Source organism: Salarias fasciatus, chromosome 18 (assembly GCF_902148845.1).
Source record: "Salarias fasciatus chromosome 18, fSalaFa1.1, whole genome shotgun sequence".
NCBI classification, from domain to species: domain Eukaryota; kingdom Metazoa; phylum Chordata; class Actinopteri; order Blenniiformes; family Blenniidae; genus Salarias; species Salarias fasciatus.
In genome coordinates, this window is record NC_043762.1 from 23,970,839 (window position 1) to 23,993,508 (window position 22,670).

The window sequence follows — 22,670 nt, forward strand, 5'->3', positions numbered from 1 at the left end:
CGCTACTCCACCGCCTCGGCCAGAATCTCGGGGAATATGATAGTTGACGTGTATTTGGGGTTGCTTCATTTAAACTGAGATATTCATCCTTCCTTAACCAGGTTTCAGTGAGGTTTAATATATCTAAATTATGATCAGTTATTAAGTCACAAATAAGCAATGATTTGGAGGAGAGGGATCAGATATGTCACAGTCCACATTTGACTATTGTGGGTTTTTGTTCTACTGCAGATTTAGTTTGAATTTTGATGAGGTTTCTAGGATTAACTCCTCTCCTCTTGTGAACGTGCTGTCTGCTGGAGATAACAACAGAGATTATGATCCATTGTCATTATGATCCTGCTTCATTTGTCTTTAGATAATAACAGCTTTGAAAAATTCCAGTCCGGTTTCAGATCTGGCCACAGCACAGAGACTGCCCTCCTGAGAGTCCTTAACGACCTGCTCTTAGCTACGGACTCAGGTAGCCCTGTGGTCCTGGTGCTTCTCGATCTCACCTCCGCCTTCGATTCAGTGGACCACAGGGTCCTACTGTCTCGCCTCGAACACCTGGGCATCAGAGGTACAGTTCTGGAATTTTTCCGTTCCTACCTGACTGACAGGAGCTTCTCTGTTCAGCTGGGAGACTTCACCTCCTCTGCAGCCCCCCTCTCCTGCGGTGTGCCTCAAGGCTCCATATTAGGCCCCATTCTGTTCATCCTATACATATTGCCCTTAGGAGATATTATAAATAAATATAATATCTCCTTCCACTGCTACGCGGACGACGTTCAGTTGTACCTCCCCTTCAAGGCCGACGACCCTGCTGCTCTCCAGCCTCTGTTTGACTGCATGTCTGACATTAAGGCATGGATGACAGCAAATTTCCTCAACCTCAATGAGGATAAGACTGAGGTTATTGTATTTGGCAAAGCCGCCCCAGCATCTCTCTCCAACGCCCTGGGTACTCTTGCCTTGAAGTCCAAGCCAGCTGTCAGGAATCTTGGTGTGGTCTTCGACAGTTCCTTCAAGTTCGAGCAGCAGATCAGCGCAGTCATCAGAAGAAGTTTTCTCAACCTGAGGACTTTAGCCAAAATTAAAACTTACCTTCCCCAGGCGGGGCTAGAGCAGGCCATTCACGCCTTTGTCACCTCACACCTGGATTATTGCAATAGTCTTTACACCGGTATTGATAAAGCCCAACTCCACCGCCTGCAGCTCGTCCAGAACTCTGCCGCCCGACTCCTCACCTCCACCAAAAAACACGCTCACATCACTCCGGTTCTCGCTTCCCTTCACTGGCTCCCCGTCCGCCACCGCATTGATTTCAAAATTCTTTTAACAGTTTTTAAATCTCTTCATCTCCTCGCCCCTCCCTACCTGACCGAACTTCTCCGCCCCCTCAACTCTTCCAGAGCGTTACGGTCGGCTGACCAACGCCTCCTCTTCATTCCCAGGACCAGGCTAAAAACCAGGGGGGACAGAGCCTTTTCTGTTACTGCCCCGAGGCTGTGGAACTCCCTTCCCCCCCACATCCGTGCGGCCGAGTCTGTGGGAATTTTTAAATCACTGCTGAAGACCCACCTCTTTGCCTTGGCCTTCAGCTAGGTCTTTCCTTGGCGCTCGAGTTTGAGATGTGTTTTAATTTGTTTGTGCTGTTTTGTCTTTTCACCGTTTTTTGTTTGTTTTCTATTCTCTGCACTTGTGTGAAGCACTTTGGCACGGCTAAGCCGCTTGTAAATGTGCTATATAAATAAACTTTTACTTTTACTTTATATACTGGAGGTATAACATATAAAGACAAATGAAGCAGGATCTCTTTATATGTTATACTGGAGGCTGCACGGTGGCGTGGTGGTTAGCGCTCTTGCCTCACAGCAAGAAGGTCCTGGGTTCAAATACCGGCCGGGGCTTGGGGCCTTTCTGTGTGGAGTTTGCATGTTCTCCCCGTGTGTGCGTGGGTTCCCTCCGGGTACTCCGGCTTCCTCCCACGGTCCAAATACATGCATGGTAGGTTAATTGGTCACCCTAAATTGCCCCTAGGTATGAATGCGTGAGTGAATGGTTGTCTGTCTCTATATGTCAGCCCTGCGACAGACTGGCGACCTGTCCAGGGTGTACCCCGCCTTCGCCCACAGCAGCTGGGATTGGCTCCAGCCACCCGCGACCCCGAAAGGGAGCAGTGGCAGAAAATGAATGAATGAATGTTATACTGGTAGTTTTATGTCATTTCTTTTCATCAATAAATTAGTCTGTCTGTGTCCATGTAGTCGGTATTCCTTTACAACTGTGCTTCTCAAATAGTGGGACATCTTGAAAAAAGGGAAAAAAAAGGGTCTCTTTAGCAGAGAGCAAAATGTTTTGTAATACTAATTATGTCGTACTGTTGATGTGATGATGGGATTTAATAGAGGAAAGATGAAGTAACAGCTTTTTGAAAAAGAAGCTGGTCAAGTTGACAAATGACCGATGTTCACGGTTTAAAGAAACTTTTGGATGTTTAGTGTTCAGTCTATAGATGCAGGTGTGTAGGTGTTCTTGGAGTTCTCCTTTGCCTCCACTGTAGAGGCCACATCTTCCCACTGCAATAAATACAAAGAAGATTCAATGACAACATGACGGTAGAGGACAGTGAGCCGCAGTAGGCTTCACTTCCTCACTATGTTTACATGAACACAATGATATAATTACCATAAATTACCTCCATATAGTCAGATATTTATATGGGTCCCGTTTATGATTTCTATTTAAAATAAGTCAATAGAAATAAATAGCAACATGTCATTTAACAATAAATATTAACAAATTCTATTATATGAATGATAAAACTGACCATTTATTTATAAACTAAAGAAAAGAGAGAAATGATCCACATGGAAGAAGTCTTCCACTCCACCACCTCCATTTGGTTCCCCTGAGAAATGAAAATGTATTTACTCCCAAAAGAAATGACACTGTCAGAGGACTTCAGAACTGTGGTGCATTAAAAGCCACTGAATACATCTGTACTCAAGATACAGATTTACTTTACATTCCTGCTTCAAATAATGAGAAGAGGCCTTCTTCATTTTGGCCCTTCCAACCTGCTTCAACAGGTAATATTGGTCTTTTCCCCGACCGTGTGGCTGCATTCTGAAAGAACAAATAGTGGACACTTACAATTTTTAAACTGTTGATCTAACTACTTGGTTTTGTTCGTATCCTTTTCTAAGTCAATCTTTGTTATCACCGAGTGTTGTCACTATTTTATGTTCTGGTTTCTCTATCACTGCAATACACATTGAACTGCATTTGATCTTTATGAAAGTTCGGGGAGGCCATGGAGGAGGACGATCGGTCGGCCTCGAAGAAATTCTGGCAAACCGTCCGGCGCCTCAGGAGGGGAAAGCAGTTCTCCACCAACACTGTATACAGTGGAGGTGGGGAGCTGCTGACCTCAACTGGGGATATCATAGGACGGTGGAAGGAATACTTCCAGGACCTCCTCAATCCCGTCGCCACGTCTTCCGTAGAGGAAGCAGAGGCTGAGGTCCCAGAGGTGGACTCGTCCATCACCCAAGCTGAAGTCACCGAGGTGTTTGGTAAGCTCCTTGGTGGCAAGGCACCGGGGGTGGACGAGATTCGCCCTGAGTACCTTAAGTCTCTGGATGTGCAGGGACTGTCTTGGTTAACACGTCTCTGCAACATCGCGTGGCGGTTGGGAACAGTGCCTGTGGATTGGCAGACCGGGGTGGTGGTCCCCCTGTTTGAAAAGGGGAACTGGAAGGTGTGCTCCAACTATAGGGGGATCATACTCCTCAGCCTCCCCGGGAAAGTCTAAAGAGAGGAGGATCTGTGCAATAGTCGAACCTCGAATTCAGGAGGAACAAGGCGGTTTTCATCCTGGTCGTGGAACACTGGACCAGCTCTATACCCTCCATAGGGTGCTCGAGGGCTCTTGGGAGTTTGCCCAACCAGTCCACATGTGTTTTGTGGACTTGGAGAAGGCGTTCTACCGCGTCCCTTGTGGTGTCTTGTGGGGGGTGCTCCGGGAATACAGAGTCCGGGGCCCCTTGTTAAGGCCCGTCCGGTCTCTGTATTTCCAGACTAGGAGTCTGGTCCGCATTGCTGGCAGTAAGTTGGACCTGTTCCCGGTGCCTGTTGGACTCTGGCAGGGCTGCCCTTTGTCACCGGTTCGGTTTATAATCTTTATGGACAAAATTTATAGGTGCAGCCAGGGGCCGGAGGGGGTCCGGTTCGGGAACCACAGGATTTCATCTCTGCTTTTTGCAGATGATGTTGTCCTGTTGGCTTCATCGAACCCGGACCTACAGCATGCACTGGGGCAGTTCGCAGCCGAATGTGAAGCGACAGGGATGAGGATCAGGTCGGTGGAGAGACCCTAGCCCAAGTGGAGGAGTTTAATTATCTTGGGGTTTTGTTAACTAGTGGGGGAACAGATGGAGCGGCAGATTGACAGGTGAATCGGTGCAGCAGCTGCAGTGATGCGGTCGTTGTATCGGTCCATTGTGGTGAAGAGGGAGCTGAGCTGAAAGGCGAAGCTCTCGATTTACCGGTCAATATGCGTTCCCACCCTCATCTATGTTCATGAACTTTGGGTCATGACTGAAAGGACAAGATCTACAATCTACAATCTACAATTTCATTTAGCAGACGCTTTTGTCCAAAGCGACGTACAACACAAGCAAGAATATAGACATAAGAAAGAAAGAAACCATTAGTAAATGCTTCAATTGCTTCAAGTGCGCAAGTGCGATTAGTCAAGGGAGTTGCCATCAAGTTGCAGAACAGGAGCCACTACCCCCCCCCCCCCCTTTTTTTTTTTTTTTTTTTTTTTTTTTTTTTCCCGGATCCTGGATACAAGCGGCCGAAATGAGTTTCCTTCGTAGGGTGGCTGGGCACTCCCTTTGAAATAGGGTGAGGAGCTCAGTCACCAGGGAGGAGCTCGGAGTAGAGCCGCTACTCCTCCACATCAAGAGGCGCCAGCTGAGGTGGCTCGGGTATCTGGTTAGGATGCCTCCTGGATGCCTCCATGTCCCACTGGGAGGAGACCCCGGGGAAGACCCAGGACACACTGGAGAGACTATGTCTCGCGGCTGGCCTGGGAATGCCTTGGATTCCTCCCAGAGGAGCTGGAGGAAGTGTCTGGGGACAGGGAAGTCTGGGCATCTCTGCTGAGACTGCTGCCCCCGCGACCCGGCCCCGGATAAGCGATAGAAAATGGATGGATGGATGGATGGATGGATGGATGGATGGATGGAAAGGTCTGTGAATAAATAAAGCTGTATTTATGAAGTGATTGATGTCATATCACAAATGTAGAAGAAGCATTAAATATGTCTCCTGTCCAATTTGAAATAGGGGAATGTAAATAAAGGATGACCAATGAACCTCTCCCAAAGAGTCAGAAATCAGAGGTTGAACAGAGAGTGAGTCCCTCTAGTGGATGTAATGGAGGATTGTAATGTCTTTGCTCCAAAGGTTTTAGTCCACAGATTGTGTGTTTCCTGTCACTGTGGGCCTCACAGCACAGTAGTACACAGCAGAGTCAGACACTGCAGCAGAGGAGATGATCAGATGGATTTGTTTCTCTTTCACGTTGATCTTCAGTCCTGGAACTGGATTATTTAACATTGATTCTGATTCTAAGTGAGAGATGAAAAACTGTGGAGGTTTTCCTGGATATTGTCGATACCAGAAGAAAAAATCTCCAGCTGAAATTTTTTGGTACTCATAGAACAGAGAAACATTGCTGCCTGACAAACTGAGCTCTTCATTCTTGATTGGTTTCAAGTCTTCACAGATGATGTCTTCAGGGAAATAAAGACAAATTATTTTGGTCTTCTGGATATTTAATATTGAAGCATCAGTGAATAAATGATGAGATGTGAATCCAGCTGTCAGTGAATAGAAGAGGAAGAGAAGAATTGTAGACTTACCAGTGAATGTATGGAGGAGCAGCAGTGACACTAAAAGCATCAACTAAAAGTGCTCAGTGATCCTCAAAAGAAACTTTGTAAAGTGTGTGTGGTTTCTCATGGTGACAGTCAGGTTTCTCTGTTTGGACAGGAAGTCCCTCCTTCTCATCATGTCACAGTGACATATGTGAGAGCAGCAGGTTGGATCTTCATCTACCAGCAACACTTGCTCCTTTTTCTGTCTTATAATGGCCAGTTATTTTACCATCAAGCTTTTATCCTGAGCATCTCTGACCTGACAGACAAGATGCTGAATTAGAAACATGAGAGACAAACTATGAAAAACACTGGTGGTTTGTGTATTTTAGATAGTTTCATCCATACTGTAAAATGTGTTAAATGTCTGTAAACAGGGAACCAATTTGAATGACACACTCAGAGACAAATACATTTTTTTGAATCTTTCATGAATTATGCTGTGAATTAACTTTACATCCTATTTAAGTTTCTTCTTTCTTCAACATTGACAGTGATTGGTTTGTTATGATTCCCCAAATGATTTCGGGCATCTTTCCGGAGAATTTACAGCTGATGAGAAATTCCAGATATTGTCTCTCATTCAAAGCATTTGAATTTGATTAAATGTTTATGTCTCACAGATGAAGATGATTAAACTGAGAGTTGTATAACACACACAGGACAGTCCATTCATAAAAGAGCTGCAACTGATTGAGGTGAGGCTGATAGGCTGCAGTTCCCTCTGTGTCCACTGGATGTCAGTATGAAGCTGGACGCTGTTTGTGATCTTCCGGAAACAGTGAGAGAAGAAGCAGCTTTGGAGGCTGTTTGAAGCTGTGTTGTCGTGTGACTCGTTTCTCACAGAGGAAATATTTCATCTCGTGCAGCAACAATGAGTTCAGTTCAGGCTTTGAGAGAGTTTATCAAGCAACGACTAACTGCTGCTGCTGGAGAAATGTGAACAAACTGTGGTTCAGTAAGAAGTGGAAACCTCCAATCAAGTCTCACAGAACAGGTTAGTAAAAGTGTGAATGAAGACATGAATGTGAGTGGTGGAGGATTGTTCCATTTGTTTAGAAGCCAGCAGACAGAAATGAGGCTGCAGCTGCAGTTTTTGTTCAAAGTGAAACAACAGGAGTGATTTGAAAGCAGAAAGCTTCAGCATTAAACAGCATGTGTGTCAGAAAGAGTGGAAACGGTGCTTGAGCTGTTTGAAAACAGAAGAAGTGATTTATTGCCACTCAGTCTGGGCTAACATGCTAACGTTACTGTGGTTTGTGCAGCTTTTAAGACTGGATTCTGCTTCGTGCGTGAACGTGAGACGCTTTCGTTTCTTGTCTCTTTGAAATGAAATCTTCAATCCTCCTCCTCTTCGGCTCAGCAGCGCCGAGATCCAAAAATGGCTTGTGGCTGGCCACTAGGTGGCGATGCCATATGGCTGTTCTGTTGTGCCATAAGCCATTTAGAAGTGGCTCCTGACAGACCCAGGACTGGAATATGGCAAGAATGTGTGACCACTAGAGGGAGCAGCATGTGAATGCCAGTCATCTTGACAACCACAATTTCACATTATGGCACAGGGTATTCGCGCTGTGTTTTATTTTCTTTTTTCACAAAATGACTGGAACATTGTTAACATATCGCAAAATGCCATCATACCTTGTGCTTTAAATTAAGTCGAAGTGCGATTGAGGTTTATTTTATGTGTTTATTTCTCACACTGACATCTGTAGACGTATGGTCGCCGATGATTAAACGATTAAAGTCAAGTGACCGGCTGTGTTAAGAGGCTACGGTGGTTAGGTGAATCCCAATACACCCCCTACTTTCTACCACTAGCCCTCACTCACTACCCCTAGCCCTCATCCACTACCACTAACCCTAGAAGTGAAGCCATAAGGGGTAGTGCTTTGTGATCGTCCCTAGGGATTGGGACAACACTTGCTACGTCACTGCGTAATTCACGTTCTGGCACGTGAGCGAGTGCAGAGTTACATTTGCGCATACGTCACACCATATCAGGAAACTAGAGCAGAAAGCAGAAGAGGAGCAACATGGAGCTGGCGGCTGCAATTGGGTTGTTGTCATTCATCATGCTTCGGTTGATGAATGAAAGAAGAATCACACGGAGAAGACGCCAATATCGACGACTGTTGGCACTTGTGAATTATTTGGAGGTATGTAACGTTAATGTGTTCACATAACGGCGCCGTTAATAGCCGTTGGCGGCAACAATGGTGTGGCCCAGCACTAATAAGTTATGCAGAATCTAACTAGAAAATGTATTAAACCACGGAGATTAATTTGGGATCTGGCGAAAAACTGGCCCCTGGAGAAAAACTTTACAAAACGTTATAATCAGTGTGCGATTAGTAACAGTAGCACAGCGGCAGATGTCACGAAATGGAAACATTGTAATAACTTCAGTGACAACAGCTGCAATATGACCGCGATGACGGTCTGACAAATAAATGCTCAGAAATCAACTGTGCAGCACAAACATATCAGGCCGAGCGAACTTATTTTGTACTGGGCTGCATTATATTGAAAAATGGTTTGTAATATATTGTCCACTCCACGTACATGAGGGGGAGAAAAATATTACACTTTTCAATATAACACACTACAACAACAAAACTCATTAGCACATGTGCATGCATCATGATATTGGTGTATTTGTGCCCATATCCTTTGATTTTGTAACAAATTCCAAGTCCTGTTCAGTAAAACCAATCAACCTTTTTGTTTTCCAGAGTGGTCGTCCTGTGGCCTACTGCAGGCTGAACTACAACGTCCCTATATTGCGTTTGTGGTTCAATGCGGAGGCTGAACTGAGGCAAGAGTTTCGCCTGAGTAGGAGAGCAATGCAGGGTTTGCAGAGGCTGCTAAAGAGGGACGTGGAAGATCATGGCTGGGGCAGTCAACTGGAGGTCCTGATCTATGTCTATTGGCTCGCTCATGGACTGTCCTACCGTGTTGTCTCATCTGTCTTCAGTGTGCCCCGATCTACTGTCCATCGGATTGTCAACAAAGTGGCACGACACATACAGAACAACCTGAAAAAAGTAATCCACTTCCCAAGGGCAGAAGATCTGGATGCAGTTGGAGAAGGATTTGGTTTACTTGCAGGACACCAGGTCTTCAACAACGCTGTGGGTGCAATAGATGGCTGCCACATTCGTATTAAACCACCACAACTTCACAGACTGGACTACCTGAACTACAAGGGATTCTATTCCATCAATATGCAGGCCATTTGTGACGCTGAGGGACGGTTCCTGGACATTTTTGTGGGCTACCCAGGGTCAATCCATGACACCCGTATTTTGAAGAACAGTCCATTTTACCTTGCTGGACAGTATCCTCCCACAGGATACTTCCTGCTTGGTGATGGTGGCTATCCTTGTCTGGACAGTCCAATAGCTGTCATCACACCATACAAGGAGCCTGTCATCGGTGCATTGCAGGGACGTTTCAACTTTCGTCATTCGAGGGCTCGCTCAGTAGTTGAAAGATCATTCGGAATAATGAAGACAAGGTGGCGGTCTACCCTTTTCAAGGCTTTGGAGGTTAGGCCAGCCTTTGCTCCACTAGTGATCGCAACATGTGCTTTTCTGCACAATGTGTGCTTGGACAATGGTGACCTGCTGGAGCCAGATGCAGATGTTGCCCAGGACATCTTTGACCCACAAGCTCCACGTGAGGGCCTTGCCCACGACGAGAGGTCTGGGAGTGCCACAAGAGACAGACTTGCTGCTCTGCTCATCCAGGAAGCTCATTAGGCTGAGAGCGTTGACATCTGTAAATAGTTTTGTTCTTGTGTGGTTAAAATATTTTTCAAAATGTCGTTAATAAAACTTGTTTCACAAATTATATACTGTACAACAAGATCAGTCATGAAATGAGAACAATGAGAAAATCTGTGGAAAAAGAAGGGCTGTTTATTTTTCTAACTCATACTTGATTCAGAATACAACTATGGCTTTACCTCCATAGCTCCTTAATATTAGCTGAATCGTCATATTGTCAGTCACTGGTTACTGTCAGTTAATGGCCTGTAAATATGTAAAAATGAAAAGTTGAACTTTTTCTTTTTATGGTTGTCACCACTGACCTCTGAAAACTGGTTTAAAATAAATATGATTCGTACAAAATTATTTTTTGTGCAGGATTATCTGAGCCCTGGAGTGTGGAAAAAAAAACATTAAAATCATCTTTGATGCGCTTGTATTTTTGTATCACAGCAGAAAAAGAATTACAACTAAGTTCTTTAAACAAAACCGGATTTATTGAACACAAACTGCAGCAACTTTTAAACAACTATTTTAAACAAAGATATTGCACACAAGACAAGAAAAGTAAAGTGCTGTTTCTTTAAATTATGAAGTAACTACTTACAAAGCGAAAAACAATGCCGTAATACAATGCTATGAACAAATAAATTATCAATAATATGAACACAAATAACTATAATATGTACATATAAATTGCTGTGAAATAACCATCTTAAAAAAGAACAGTGTAGGGATGTTTGTGTTCTACTACTGCTTATCAGGAATTTTGTTGACAAGCTGCTCAAATAAGCTTAAAAACCTGTCCATTTTCGCCTCACTCTCCTCATGCCATTGCTGTTCCTTGGCAGACTCCTCCTTCAGGAAGTCCAGCACAGGGTTCTTTCTTTTTTTGGGGGGTGGTGAGGATGGAAGCGGACCTGCTGCTGTTTTGAGGAAGATGCACTGGTTGGTGGTGGGTCAGAGGCACTTCCAGCTGATGCAGGGCTGGGGGCTGATGATGTGCTGGCCTCTTCCAAAGTGTTCTGAGATAGATGGATAAGATGGATACACATGTCGATTACACACGACTAGTCTTATCATACACACACACATCAACATCATGGTGCCAGGTACATCAATGTATCAATGTATAAATATAGATTACCTCTGTGCTTTCCGCCTGAGTTGAGGGAGAGGACACTGGTGACAGCGGAGGGTTGATTATGTTCTGAAAACAAAATGACAGTTCAGATACAGATCATCAGGTAAAGGAGTGTGTTAACACATCTCCAGCCCAGGACCTCGAGGTCCACTGACTGGGGGCCGAGTAACCACCAGTAATAGCATGAGCTAACTATAGGAAGAATGACTAGGGAATGAGATTGTGCTTTCCTGTGAAACTTACCATGAGGATTTGTGTGGGATCTTCATAAGATGCTACCAACACTGGAGGCTGAACTGAAGGTCTGGCCCCCAAAGCTGCATGCATGTCTTCATAGAAGATCCACGTGGCTGCTGTGACTTCCCCACAGTCGGTCCCTGACCCAGTCTTGGGAGTTTTGAGGTCCTGCATAAAACACACACACACACACACACACACACACACACACACACACACACACACACACACACACACACACACACACACACACACACACACACACACACACACACACACACACAGGATAAATACATGGGAAAGTTTTTTGCTAAGCATCATCTCTTCAGCAGATAACATTACCATTTCTTACCTTATATTTCTTTTTGAGGTTTTCCCATTTCTTGGAAACCTGTGCTGTGGTCACCTTGCCCTCCAGGTCCAGTTCTTTGATGAGTTTCCTGTAACGTTAACAGAAAACAGGGATGAATAGTAGTTATGTTAACTATGGTAAGGACCCAAACACCCAAAAATTTGGCAAGTAGATAGCTAGATCACTCACTCCCATAGCGCTTTAGCAGCGTATTTCTTTTTGGTGAAGAGGTCCTCCTTGCTAGTCCGATACCTTATCAGGTGTCGGACTTGATTCGGAGTCCCTGGAATGAAATGTGTGATTACCGTTAGACATAAACGTCCTTTGCTTGCTAACACAGCGTTCTCATAGCTGACGCTTCTGCCGTCAGTACGAAGTAACATACTTGTTGCCTTATTATCATAATAATGTGAAATATCCGACAAATTTGCAGGCAATATGAGGGCTAATGACTAACGGTAACGTGACATGGAGCCGACGCTGAACAGCTGTTGAAACGCCGACCGTTAACACCGTTAACACCGTGAACAGTGTTGACAGCGTTGACGGCCCCAGCACTAGTTATTACAATACTTTTTTAAAAAAGAATACGTGCGAAATAATACTTACATATACTTAAATACTTACATTTGTAAACTTTCTTCTCCGGGTCCTCTCGCTCTCCGGGGGTCGCCATTGTTGTTTTGGAAATGGAGCCGCAAAGCGCTCTGGGAAATTATACCGGCCCTCGCTCGGCGAGTCAACATCTGATCTCCCTCGCTCTGAAGGGCTAGATTCATGGCCCCTCCCCCTCGTTATGTCCACTACCCCTACACGCAAAGATGGATTGGGACACCACTACCCCTCACGGGAACGCGCAAATGTAGGGGGAGGGCTTAAAAGTAGGGGTAGGGGGTGTATTGGGATTCACCCTAACTGTGTTCGCCACCACGGCTGCGCGCGTCCGTGCATGCGTGTGTGTGTGTGTGCGTGCCATAAGACATTTTGGGATCTCGCTGTCTCTCCTTCAGCTCTGCTGTTTGTGATGTGTAGGGATGTGCGAATACCGATATCGGTATCGGGCCGATACTGGCCTTATTTCAAAGTATCGGGTACTCGTGAAGGCTACCGATGCCAGCCGCCGATACTCACGGCAAGAAAACCCCACACGTAGTAAGCCCTCCTCGCCAGCAGGTGGCGGTAGTGCAACCAAATGGGAGGCAAGCTGCCGACAAACATGAAAGAGGAAGAAGCTCCTCTCTGGAGCGCTGACAGGCGCTGCGCCAAACTGCAGCGGCTGACTTCTCCATGAGTCTCATCCAGAGCAGAGACAACAGGATGAATCCAGAACGGCTGCTCTTCTCACCAAAACTCCGCCGGTGTGGAAATTCTTTTATATAAGTGAAAACGAGCCGAGCTTTGCAGAATGCAAACTCTGCTATGCTAAAATTGCTAAAGGAGGTGCGCGATGTTGTTCATTTACCACTAGTAATTTGTTTAACGCCTCAGGGCGAAGCTTGTGGACGAGAGTCTGACGCTGTTGTGCTGGAAGAAAAGAAAACTCCGGCAGCAACTCGACGGCAAACTGCAGAAGACCGAGAAACTGAAGAGCAGAGATCCGAGAGCAGCACAAATAACACGAGCAACTCTTTAAACTCGGGGGTTGTTCTATCTTTGACTTTAGTTCATAAAAGAAAAATCATTAAAATTACTACATTTAAAAACCTTAGTTTATGTAAAGTGTAAAACTCAGAGAAAACTGTTTTATCTTGCACTTAATTTCATTTAAAAACCGTTAAAATAAGTTCATTTTAAAAAAGTGTATAACAGAGTTGTTTGTTTACGTCTTGTAATTCAGTTCATTAAAAAAAACTTAAAATTCAGAGAAATTGTTTTATCTTGCACTTAATTTCATTTAAACAAGTGTGTGACGAACAGGCCGTTCGTCACTGGTTAAAGCACTGCACTTTGCACACAGACCCTTTCTCTCATTCACATTGCACTAATGCACAGCACTTTAAAGAAGCTAATTTGCACATAAAGAATAATTTGCACAACGATTGTCTTTTTAAATTATTTATTTATTTATTGGAGACCGTTTGTCTGTGGGTCTGGTCGGGCATGGCGGCGGACCTGCAGGACAAACAAATGACAAATCAAGATTGGTTAATGTGCAATATATGTGCCTGTTTTTAATTAGCTTTTCTTTTAGGTGTTGGGTGTGTGAATGTGGTGGAGTGTGTGTGTGTGTGATTTTTAACTCACCTTTCTGCTCTTGTGTTCAGGAGTGGTGTCCGGCCAAAAGATTCCCTGGGGGACGGACACCACTAAAGAAAGTTCTGGGCTGGTCCAAGAGTGGAAATGGGTGGGGGGTGGTTTCACGGATTTTAGATATGGTTTAGGATTTCGTGTAGTTATTTGGGTCGTTAGTTTGGTTTATTCTTAAGTATGGGTTTTGTTTTGTTTAGGTTAGTATTATGAGTTTATAGTGGAGGATTTTAACATAGTTTTAGAGAGCTAATATTATGTTTTATACCTCCTGGAGTTGTAATGGTTTTACCCTGTTAAGCTGAGTGTATTTAAGGGCCTGAAGACATTCAGTGAGAGAGAGACCGTGTTTGTGGTGAAGCCAAGCTCCTGGGAGATCCTCCAATGCACCTTTTTTGCACTTTTTGGCACTTTGCACTTTATGGTTGATTTTTGCACAAGAAAATAAAAAAAGAAGTGGACCACTCAACTTGGCTCATCCCTTCGTGCTCACTGTTCCTGAGCCGCTCACGCCACGCTGCTTACAAAGTGTAAACTCAGAGCTGTTTGTTTTATTTTTCAGACTATTATTTTGGACTTAAACATAGTGGCTGGGCTGCCTTTTTATTAGAAATAAAATTCATTTTCAAAAATAATCTGTCATTGCATTATTTTAAATGTTATGTATATAAAGTATCGGTATCGGTGAGTACTGAAGATGAAGTACTCGTACTCGGTATCGGTCTGAAAAAAAGTGGTATCGCACATCCCTAGTGATGTGCATTGTAGATATTTTTGGTGAAGAATTTGGAGGTGTGTGAAGCAAAAGTCTTCCGCTTTAGAAGGACTGAGTGAGGGGCTGTCGCTGCTAAAATTACATAATTTATCTGCATGAAGCTGCACAAACCTCACAAACGGATCAAGCATAAATCAAGCTTGATGGTTCATGTTTATAATAGGAATTCTGGAAAATCTTCTGGAACTGGCTTGGGTTTATTAGTGTGAGAATAAAGTCTATTTACATGGAACACTGTCCATCTCCTGAATTTTTGTTCACCTTCGTCACTTCACTCTGAAGCTGATGCTGCGTCCAGACAGTTTTCTCATTGACTCTTTAAAGCCCACTGCTGTAAGTTTTCTTGACTGAGGCAGACATCAGTGCTGAGATGTCTTCAAGGCATACAGGGGTAAAAGAGGACCAAACATGTAAAGGCGGTTCGACATGACCTGGACTGCACAAGGAAGGTGCTGGGGTTTTGTCTTTCAAGTCCACTTCTGTCAGTTTTGTTGACATGAGCAGACTTTTTGTTTGTAAATGTTTGCATTTTAAATGTAGTTCATCCTGTCTCATCCATCCATCAGTGTAAAATCTTCCCTTCCATCACATCAGTGACTTTTGTCTTGTTTCCCTCCAGAGAATCCACAGCAACACATTGGTAAGCAGAAGATGAGCTCCAGTGTGGAGCAGGAGGAACATGAAGCTCCACACATGAAAGAGGAGGAAGAGCTTGTTGAGGTGACTGTTCCTGATGGTGAAAGTGACAATTCTCACCACTGTTTGAGAGACTTCAGCAGCCAGAGACGAACTGCTGCTGCTGTGGAAATATCCAGCGTGTTTGAAGAAACTGTGGTCCAGAACGAGATGGAGACTGATGGTCAGCACAGACACAGAGCAGGTATGGAAACATGTGAATGAACACATGAATGTGACTGGTGGAAGATCTCCATGGTTCTGGCTGTGTTTGGTTTATCCACCACAGACAGAAGCAGAGTTTGTACCTGTTATGTTTTCAGTCTCTTTATTCACCGGACTGGTCACTCCAGATCAGAGGTGTTGTTCAGGAGAAAGCTCTAATGGGTTACTGGCCCCCCTACCACACCAAAAACTATTGTATATTTGTGTATTTGCCTGAGATTAACAATATAATGATCATTCAGACAGTTCTTTCTAAACTTTATTCCAATCAGAAAACCCTACCTTCTCACACTTTTCAGCAGAAAATACACACATCAGACCTCAGCTATCACTAAAAGTTCAGTGATGTCGGGAACACAGTTAAAGTTACTGGATTCACAATCAAGGGAATGGGCTCTACCTGCTTGTTATGAACTCAGGGCTGAGACAAAACAATGAAAATGGTTGAGTGTTCCCTTAAAGCAAAATCCAAAAAAATGTGCAGTGGAACAAGAAAATGACCGAATTCTGCTCACTTAATGATCAAATGACAAATGAACACTTTAAATATTAAGTATGCAGAATAGGGCTGAAACGATTCATCGAATAAATCGAATAATTCGATTATAAAAAAGCTTCGAATTAAATTCTGTTGCTTCGAGGATTCGTTTATAATTGTGTACAGTGACACTACCGTGAAACTGCTGGCGTGTAGCGCCCGGAACCAAAGCGCAGGACGTTTCCGCACGAGTGTAAGCCGCACGGACATGTCGGAGCAAGCAGATGGAGCACAGCGTGGTGAAACGACGCGAGAAATGGAGAAAGCTGCATCCACACCACCAAATGCTTTCCGCAATTTTGCATCAAAATACAATTGAAAACAAATGGGAACGCGCGTTCCACCAACGACGAGACTAGAGATGTTCCGATACCATTTTTTGCCTCCCGATACCGATTCCGATACTTTTACTGTGGGTATCGGCCGATACCGAGTACCGATCTGATACCAGTACATTATAAAATAATACCATGCCTCGCCTGCATGACTCTCACATCATTATCACTGTGGTAAGGCCTGGCTCAGGTTAAACCCTCTAAAACATGAATCAATACAGCAAATTCAAGCCATTTATTTTTAAATAGAACAGTATAAAAAACAGCAGTGCAGATGCAATTGAACCAAATCAATCTAGGAATAATTATTTTCAATAACAAAGTGCAGCCCCAATATTTTTAAATTAAAGGGAATTTAAATAGAACAATATTAAACAGTCGTGCAACAACAACTTAACTAAATCTAGGAATATATGTTGTTACATTTTTAAATTGAAGTGCAGACACAATATTGTAAAATGAAGGCATTCAGATAAAACAGTATAAATAACAGCAGTGCACCAGTAACTTAATAAACAAATCTAGGTGTTTTTTTTTTTTTAATTACGGCGCAAACATAACATAGTAAAATGAACAGGGCATTTAAATAGAACAGTAAAAAAATAGTTCAACAGTAACTTAAAAGATTACTTTCCAAAATATTATAGTCCAAAACCAACCTGTAAAGTTACATTCAAAAAATAAAAATCCAAAGAGCAGAAGCTGTACTCTAAACATCGACAAACGGCTTCTTTAACAGGCGCTGTACGTCTGTCACGCGATCAATTCTTCCTCTTCTCAAGAACAGCAGCTGCAGCAGCGGCACGGCAAAGAACTGTGTCAGAGCTAACGACCAGCAGATGGCGGTAGTGCAACCAATGGGATGCAGGCTGCCGTAAAACATTACAGAAGAAGAAGTGTCAGTGCTAACGGGGCTAAAGGAGCTAACGGAGCTGACCAGTAAATAGATTACGAATTTAATTAATGACGTGGTATTGGATCGGTGCCTGGACTCCAGTACTCGCCGATACCGATGCCAGCATTTTCGGAAGTATCGGCGCAATTTCCGATACTGGTATCGGAATCGGAACATCTCTAGACGAGACGCGTCTGACGCGGCGCATTGTCGGGGCGTTGAAGAGCAGAATGAAGAAAATGCTGGTGAAAAGGAGGAAGCACAACAAAGAAAATGTCAAAAGTATGGGACAACTTTAAACGAAAAAAAGGGAAGAGCTCGGTGCAAAGTTTGCACTGCGAGCGGAGCTGGCGTACTATAACAGCACCACGTCGGGAAAAAAAAAAAGTGACTGTATTCTGAAATTGTTGTTTTGCACTCCTTTGAATGCACTTTAAAATTTTAGGGCAGCTGTGTCAGTTTAAAAAGGTGAATGTGCTGTTTTGGACTCAGCCTGAGTATTATTTTTGCTTTTTGCACAAGACAAATGGCAAATTAATATTAATAGGAATTGTTTAATAATACTGAATATTGCCTGCCGTACTTGAAGTGTTCTTTAATAATCAGCTTTCATGTGCATTTTTTTACAATGAAGCTAAGGCCTTAACCCTCTGTCAGGTATTTTATTTATTTTTTATTCAAGTAATTTGTGAATTTAAAGTGCAATGTTCATCCTAGCAATGAGTGTTCCTGTGCAGTTTAATAAATGTTACTGCAAGCATTAATAGTAGTTCATTTTTTTGTCCGTTGTGAGATTTATGCTAGCCAAAATAAAAGAAAAGAAATGTTAAGAAAAAAAAAATTATCCGATTAATCGATTAATCGACCAAATGAATCGATAGATTAATCGATTACTAAAATAATTGATAGCTGCAGCCCTAATGCAGAAACTTAAGTGTAGCAAAATGGTTGACCTTATCTAAACTTCACAAATTGATCTAAAACAGTAACAATTTGAACTGTAAGTTGGACAACAATGTTCAAACAATCTTTCAGTGAGGTACAGCCACAATTGTTAACCTAACCTGGTTCAACATATTACATGGAATTCCAGTTGCTCAACTGCCATTAGGTCATTTTTGAGGCTCAAGACCCTCGGCCTCAACTTCCCATTCTCCAGGCCCATCAAGACTTTTCGGAAAAAGTCAGATGTGGCTGTGGCATCTAAGGAAAATAACAAAAATGTTTTATAAATTGAAGGAAGACCTCATCATAGTGGCCAAGATAAGTAGGCACATGGATCAATATATGAGTAAAGCACAGAAAGGGATTGGCAATAACCCCAGGGGTGCCAAACTCCAGCTACAGGTTGACAGTAGGCCTGCGTGGTATAAACGGCATGAGGGTAGAAACAATATACTGTAAATTTGGCCAGGGTAGAGATTTGTGCTCTGCTGTCATCTTACCTGATACAGTTTAACTGCTACTACGTAAATAGAATTGCGGAACGATCGTTCAATCTTTCTCTCTCACAGAAAAAAACGGTGCATCGCATCATTGAACATGTTACAGTTTCTTCTGGCGCACGTCTCACCGGCTAAACATTCTTTTTCTAACAACATGCAGAGAGAGCTTCAACTCAACTGAAAGTGAAGTTGGAGCCACATTAAAAACGCAGCAAATAAATGACATTGATAAAGGTTTTTAAGTTTAACAGACTTGCTCATAACATCACTGGCTGAACAACAAGATCTCATTATCACCGTATTTGACCTCCCTCTTTCTCATCTCTCCTCACTGCTTCTGTCTCTGTGTAGCATCCCTGCTTATTGATGACTTCTCTTGTCTATTGATGGTTCACAATGGTTATTTGAACACAAAACCTTTCCTTTGGTAAACAGTGAACACACCATTAGAGCTAAAAAAAAAAAAAAAGAATAAAGAAATCATCTAGATATGTTGACAATCATCTCAACCTTTAGAATAGTGTGTTCACCGTATTCTAAAAATATATTAAACTTTCAGAAAAGTCACGAATAACAACCACTTAGTTTATTAATGAATGTGGAAACACTTTACTTGAAGCACCCTGTGTAACACATTACAAGTAGTTATAAACACTCATAAATGATCACAATGCTTTATAACATCAGGACCTAACCCTAACCCTATGCTGTATCGTGGGTTAAAACGCATTGTGATCATTTATGAGTGTTTATAACTACTTATGTATTATACTTGGTGCTTCAAGTAAAGTGTTGCCATTTATGTTTTTTGACACCAAGAAGGAATCTTGACAATAGATTGCTCCGCTTTCAGTTTCATCATGATTGAGGTAACTGTTATAGCTTTTATATTGCCTTAAACATCTTGATATAAAAACCCCATAACACTACAAAAACAAAACAAAGTGCTCCAAATTAATGTGCTCAGTCTCGAAATATATATATCACATTAAAAAATGTCTGAAATGCTGCTACAACCTAGGCTGGCTAACGCCGCCTGAATCACAAGTGAGATTCAGGCTGGGAACCACTTGTTCACTTTCTCGTAGGGGAGGAGCAGTTTAAAATGTTTCGCAGCTGCTGATTGGGCGCTGCGCATGGCTGTTGACCTAGAGCCAATCGTGTCAGTTCTAGCCACTGACGTAACTGCAGAGCGACAGCAAAACCAGGAAGAAGAAGCAGCATTGGTGTGTTTATTTCTTTCGCAATGGCGCTGGACGATTATTGCCATTTGTGTAAAGTAAACATGAGGGAAAGTGGACCCTGCGTTTATGCACACTCCACAGATATGTTTGTGATCAAAACAACACCGAACATATTGGAGAGGTTAGCGATAGTCGCCCCGGAGCCGGAGCAGTCACTTAGTGCGTGTCATCGTCTAACTGTCCCTCCCCGTCTTGTGATTGGGTCCCGGACTTAGGGACAAATTCTCCTTTTGGTCGCCAGACTGCCCTGCAACTCGAAATGAAGGCGGCAGGCAGGATGGGAATTCCCAGGCTAGCTACAACCTGCAAAGTTCATTAAAAATTGAATGAACCATCTTCTTAAAGGATAAGTATGGTTTAAACAGCTTTCACGTTGTTTATAGAATGAAGTACAACAATATACTCGCCCAGAAGGCTTTTCTGATCCGAACAGTGCTTCGAGAGAAATTTAGATCCAAAATCGAGCGGCGCACATCCGTATGCGTCTAGCAGACGGGGCATTGGTAACGCCGCTCCAAAAACGGCTGTAATTGTCCAAAAACTCATTAGTTTCACCAATATTTCATCATGGTCCGCGCACACCTCTCCTTCACGACAGCCTGCTGTCGAGATTGTCATTTATGCAGATATATGTTCGATTTGAATTTACTACTTGGCGCAGTTAAGAAGTGCACGCGTATCTAGACTAGGGCTGGGTTAAACGATTATTTTTGTAATCGATTAATCTAGGAAATAGTTCTACGATGCATCGATTAATCTAACGATTCATTTTTAATTCCGTTGCGGAGCTCCTCTCCCCCTCCGTGGTTATACGGCGGGTCCCCGCGCGCTCTGCGGCCGGCACGGAGCGCGTCTCCGCCCGGGAGCGGAGATCCGGAGCTCTCCCGTCAGCCTCCGTGGGGCAGCTCCACTCGGCTTGGGAAGCCTCGGCCTGCTTCACGCGCCTCTGTGGAGCAAGCCGCGGCGCGGCAGCTCAGGATCTCCGCTCCCGAGCGGAGACGCCCTCCGTGCCGGCCGCGGAGCGCGCGGGGAGAGAGGAGCTCCAACATTATCCACATCTATTACGGGATCTTTTCTTCTCCCCTGACTTGCTGCTACTCGATGTCGCCGCCATTTTTTTTATTCTGAGACAACGCATCGACGTGGAGTTTTTGCGTCAGCATATTTTTTGCATCGATGACGTCGACGCGTCGTCCCAGCCCTAATCTAGACACCTACATCTAGATATCTATATCTATATGTCTAGGCGGTGGTGTGACGTAAGCGGGAGCTACGGAAGCCGTGTGTTTTTTTGTGTGTTTTTTCTTTTTTGACTGCCAAAGCTAACTCATGTTTCTGATACTTGCTCTTGGAATGAACATCCTCACGCTGCCAAACACCTCAGGACTTCTTTCAAGCATATTACAGAGATAAATAGTTTGGTTGTTTTGTTGACCTCTGAACTGAAAGCTTTGTTTTTGGCTGCCGCGCGCATGCGCAGTACAGCTCATTGTTTCTGGGACAACCTGAGGCTACACACGGTGCTTTTTTTTCCAGTTTAGTGTAAAACAGACGAATATCTGTTGCATGAAGATGTTGTGGACGAGAACTTTGAATATGAAGGGTGTCCTTACAGTTTTGAGCCAGAATATACAGATGAAGAGCTCATCGAAAGGCAAGCGCAGAGGCAAAGAGAAGAACGGCTGGCCAGACAGCAACAAACCGCTGCACGTCTGCATCAGGTATCAGGTATAATAGGTATCAGAAACATGCGTTAGCATCGGCAGTTGAAAAAACACACACACAACAACACTGCGGCTTCCGTAGCTCCCTCTTCCGTCAAACTATCGCCTAGACATATAGATATAGATGTCTAGATACACGTACACTTCTTAACTGTGCCAAGTAGTAAATTCAAATCGAACATATATCTGCGTACATGACAGTCTCGACACCGGGCTGTCGTGGAGGAGAGGTGTGAGCGGACCATGATGAAATATTGGTGAAACTAATGAGTTTTTGGATGATTAAAGCCGTTTTTGGAGCGGCGTTATCGATGCCCTGTCTGCTAGACGCATACAGATGTGCGCCGCTCGATTTTGGATCTAAATTTCTCTTGAAGCACTGTTCGGATCAGAAAAGCCTTCTGGGTGAGTATATTGTTGTACTTCATTCTATAAACAACGTGAAAACTGCTTAAACCGTGCTTTTCCTTTAATTGTATTTATTTTTCGTAGCACATACCTTTAACACTTAAAGCTGGAAGCTAATGATGGTTATATAAGAGCAACCACAGGCTATGATTTACTTATTTTCTGATGAGCCAACAAATGGCAAAAATAAATGTTGACTTGTTGATTATTAAAATAATCACTGACGGTATTCCTGTTCTTATTATTTTGTACTTTTTCTCCCTCCAGAGCTCCCACAGAACCACAACTGGAGAGAGGAGCAGCCCTTTAAGCAGGAATCGAGCTGCTGTCCACAGAAGGGAGAACAAGAACCTCCACAGATCAAAGAGGAACCAGAACCTCTACAGATTAAAGAGGAACCATTTGAACCAGAACCTCCACAGATTAAAGAGGAACTGGATATTAGCCAGGAGCAGCAGCTTCCACTGAAGTTTGAAAGTATTGAGGAGCAAAGTTACCCGAGTGAACCAGAAGAAGCACCGGACACTAATCAGTTCCACTGTGGTGACTCTGAAGTCCACGATGTGAAGAAACATACTAACGTAGAATCAACTATAAATACAGAGCTTAAAAAAATCAGCATGTTTCATAGTGAGTGTGTGGAAAACTTTCCTGTGTCAGAGACGAAGGCTACATGTGAAAAGCCTCTTTGTGAGGAAACATCTGCTGAAACTGTCCGAA

The 22,670-nt window shown here is 43.5% G+C and overlaps 1 protein-coding gene and 2 long non-coding RNA genes across 4 annotated transcripts in view; 1 reads left to right on the forward strand and 2 right to left on the reverse strand.

Annotated features, from left to right (window-relative positions):
• The window catches only part of LOC115406113 (gastrula zinc finger protein XlCGF71.1-like), a 143,270-nt gene that overhangs the window by 6,414 nt on the left and 114,186 nt on the right, over positions 1-22,670 (forward strand). The window contains exon 2 of the mRNA XM_030116018.1: positions 21,540-21,546. Within this exon, the coding sequence (XP_029971878.1) occupies positions 21,540-21,546 (7 nt within the window). The remainder of the gene's footprint in view (positions 1-21,539; positions 21,547-22,670) is intronic.
• LOC115404986 (uncharacterized) lies at positions 10,638-11,222 on the reverse strand. The gene is made up of 3 exons (XR_003933399.1): positions 11,094-11,222; positions 10,854-10,916; positions 10,638-10,731 (listed from the first exon to the last, which is right to left on the reverse strand). It is a non-coding gene; the product is annotated as an uncharacterized LOC115404986 (long non-coding RNA).
• LOC115404989 (uncharacterized) lies at positions 11,224-12,114 on the reverse strand. Of its 2 annotated transcripts, XR_003933403.1 has the most exons (4): positions 12,067-12,114; positions 11,629-11,722; positions 11,440-11,527; positions 11,224-11,255 (listed from the first exon to the last, which is right to left on the reverse strand). It is a non-coding gene; the product is annotated as an uncharacterized LOC115404989 (long non-coding RNA). The 2 variants fall into 2 exon arrangements; XR_003933402.1 differs by lacking the exon at positions 12,067-12,114 and having other exon boundaries at positions 11,629-11,794.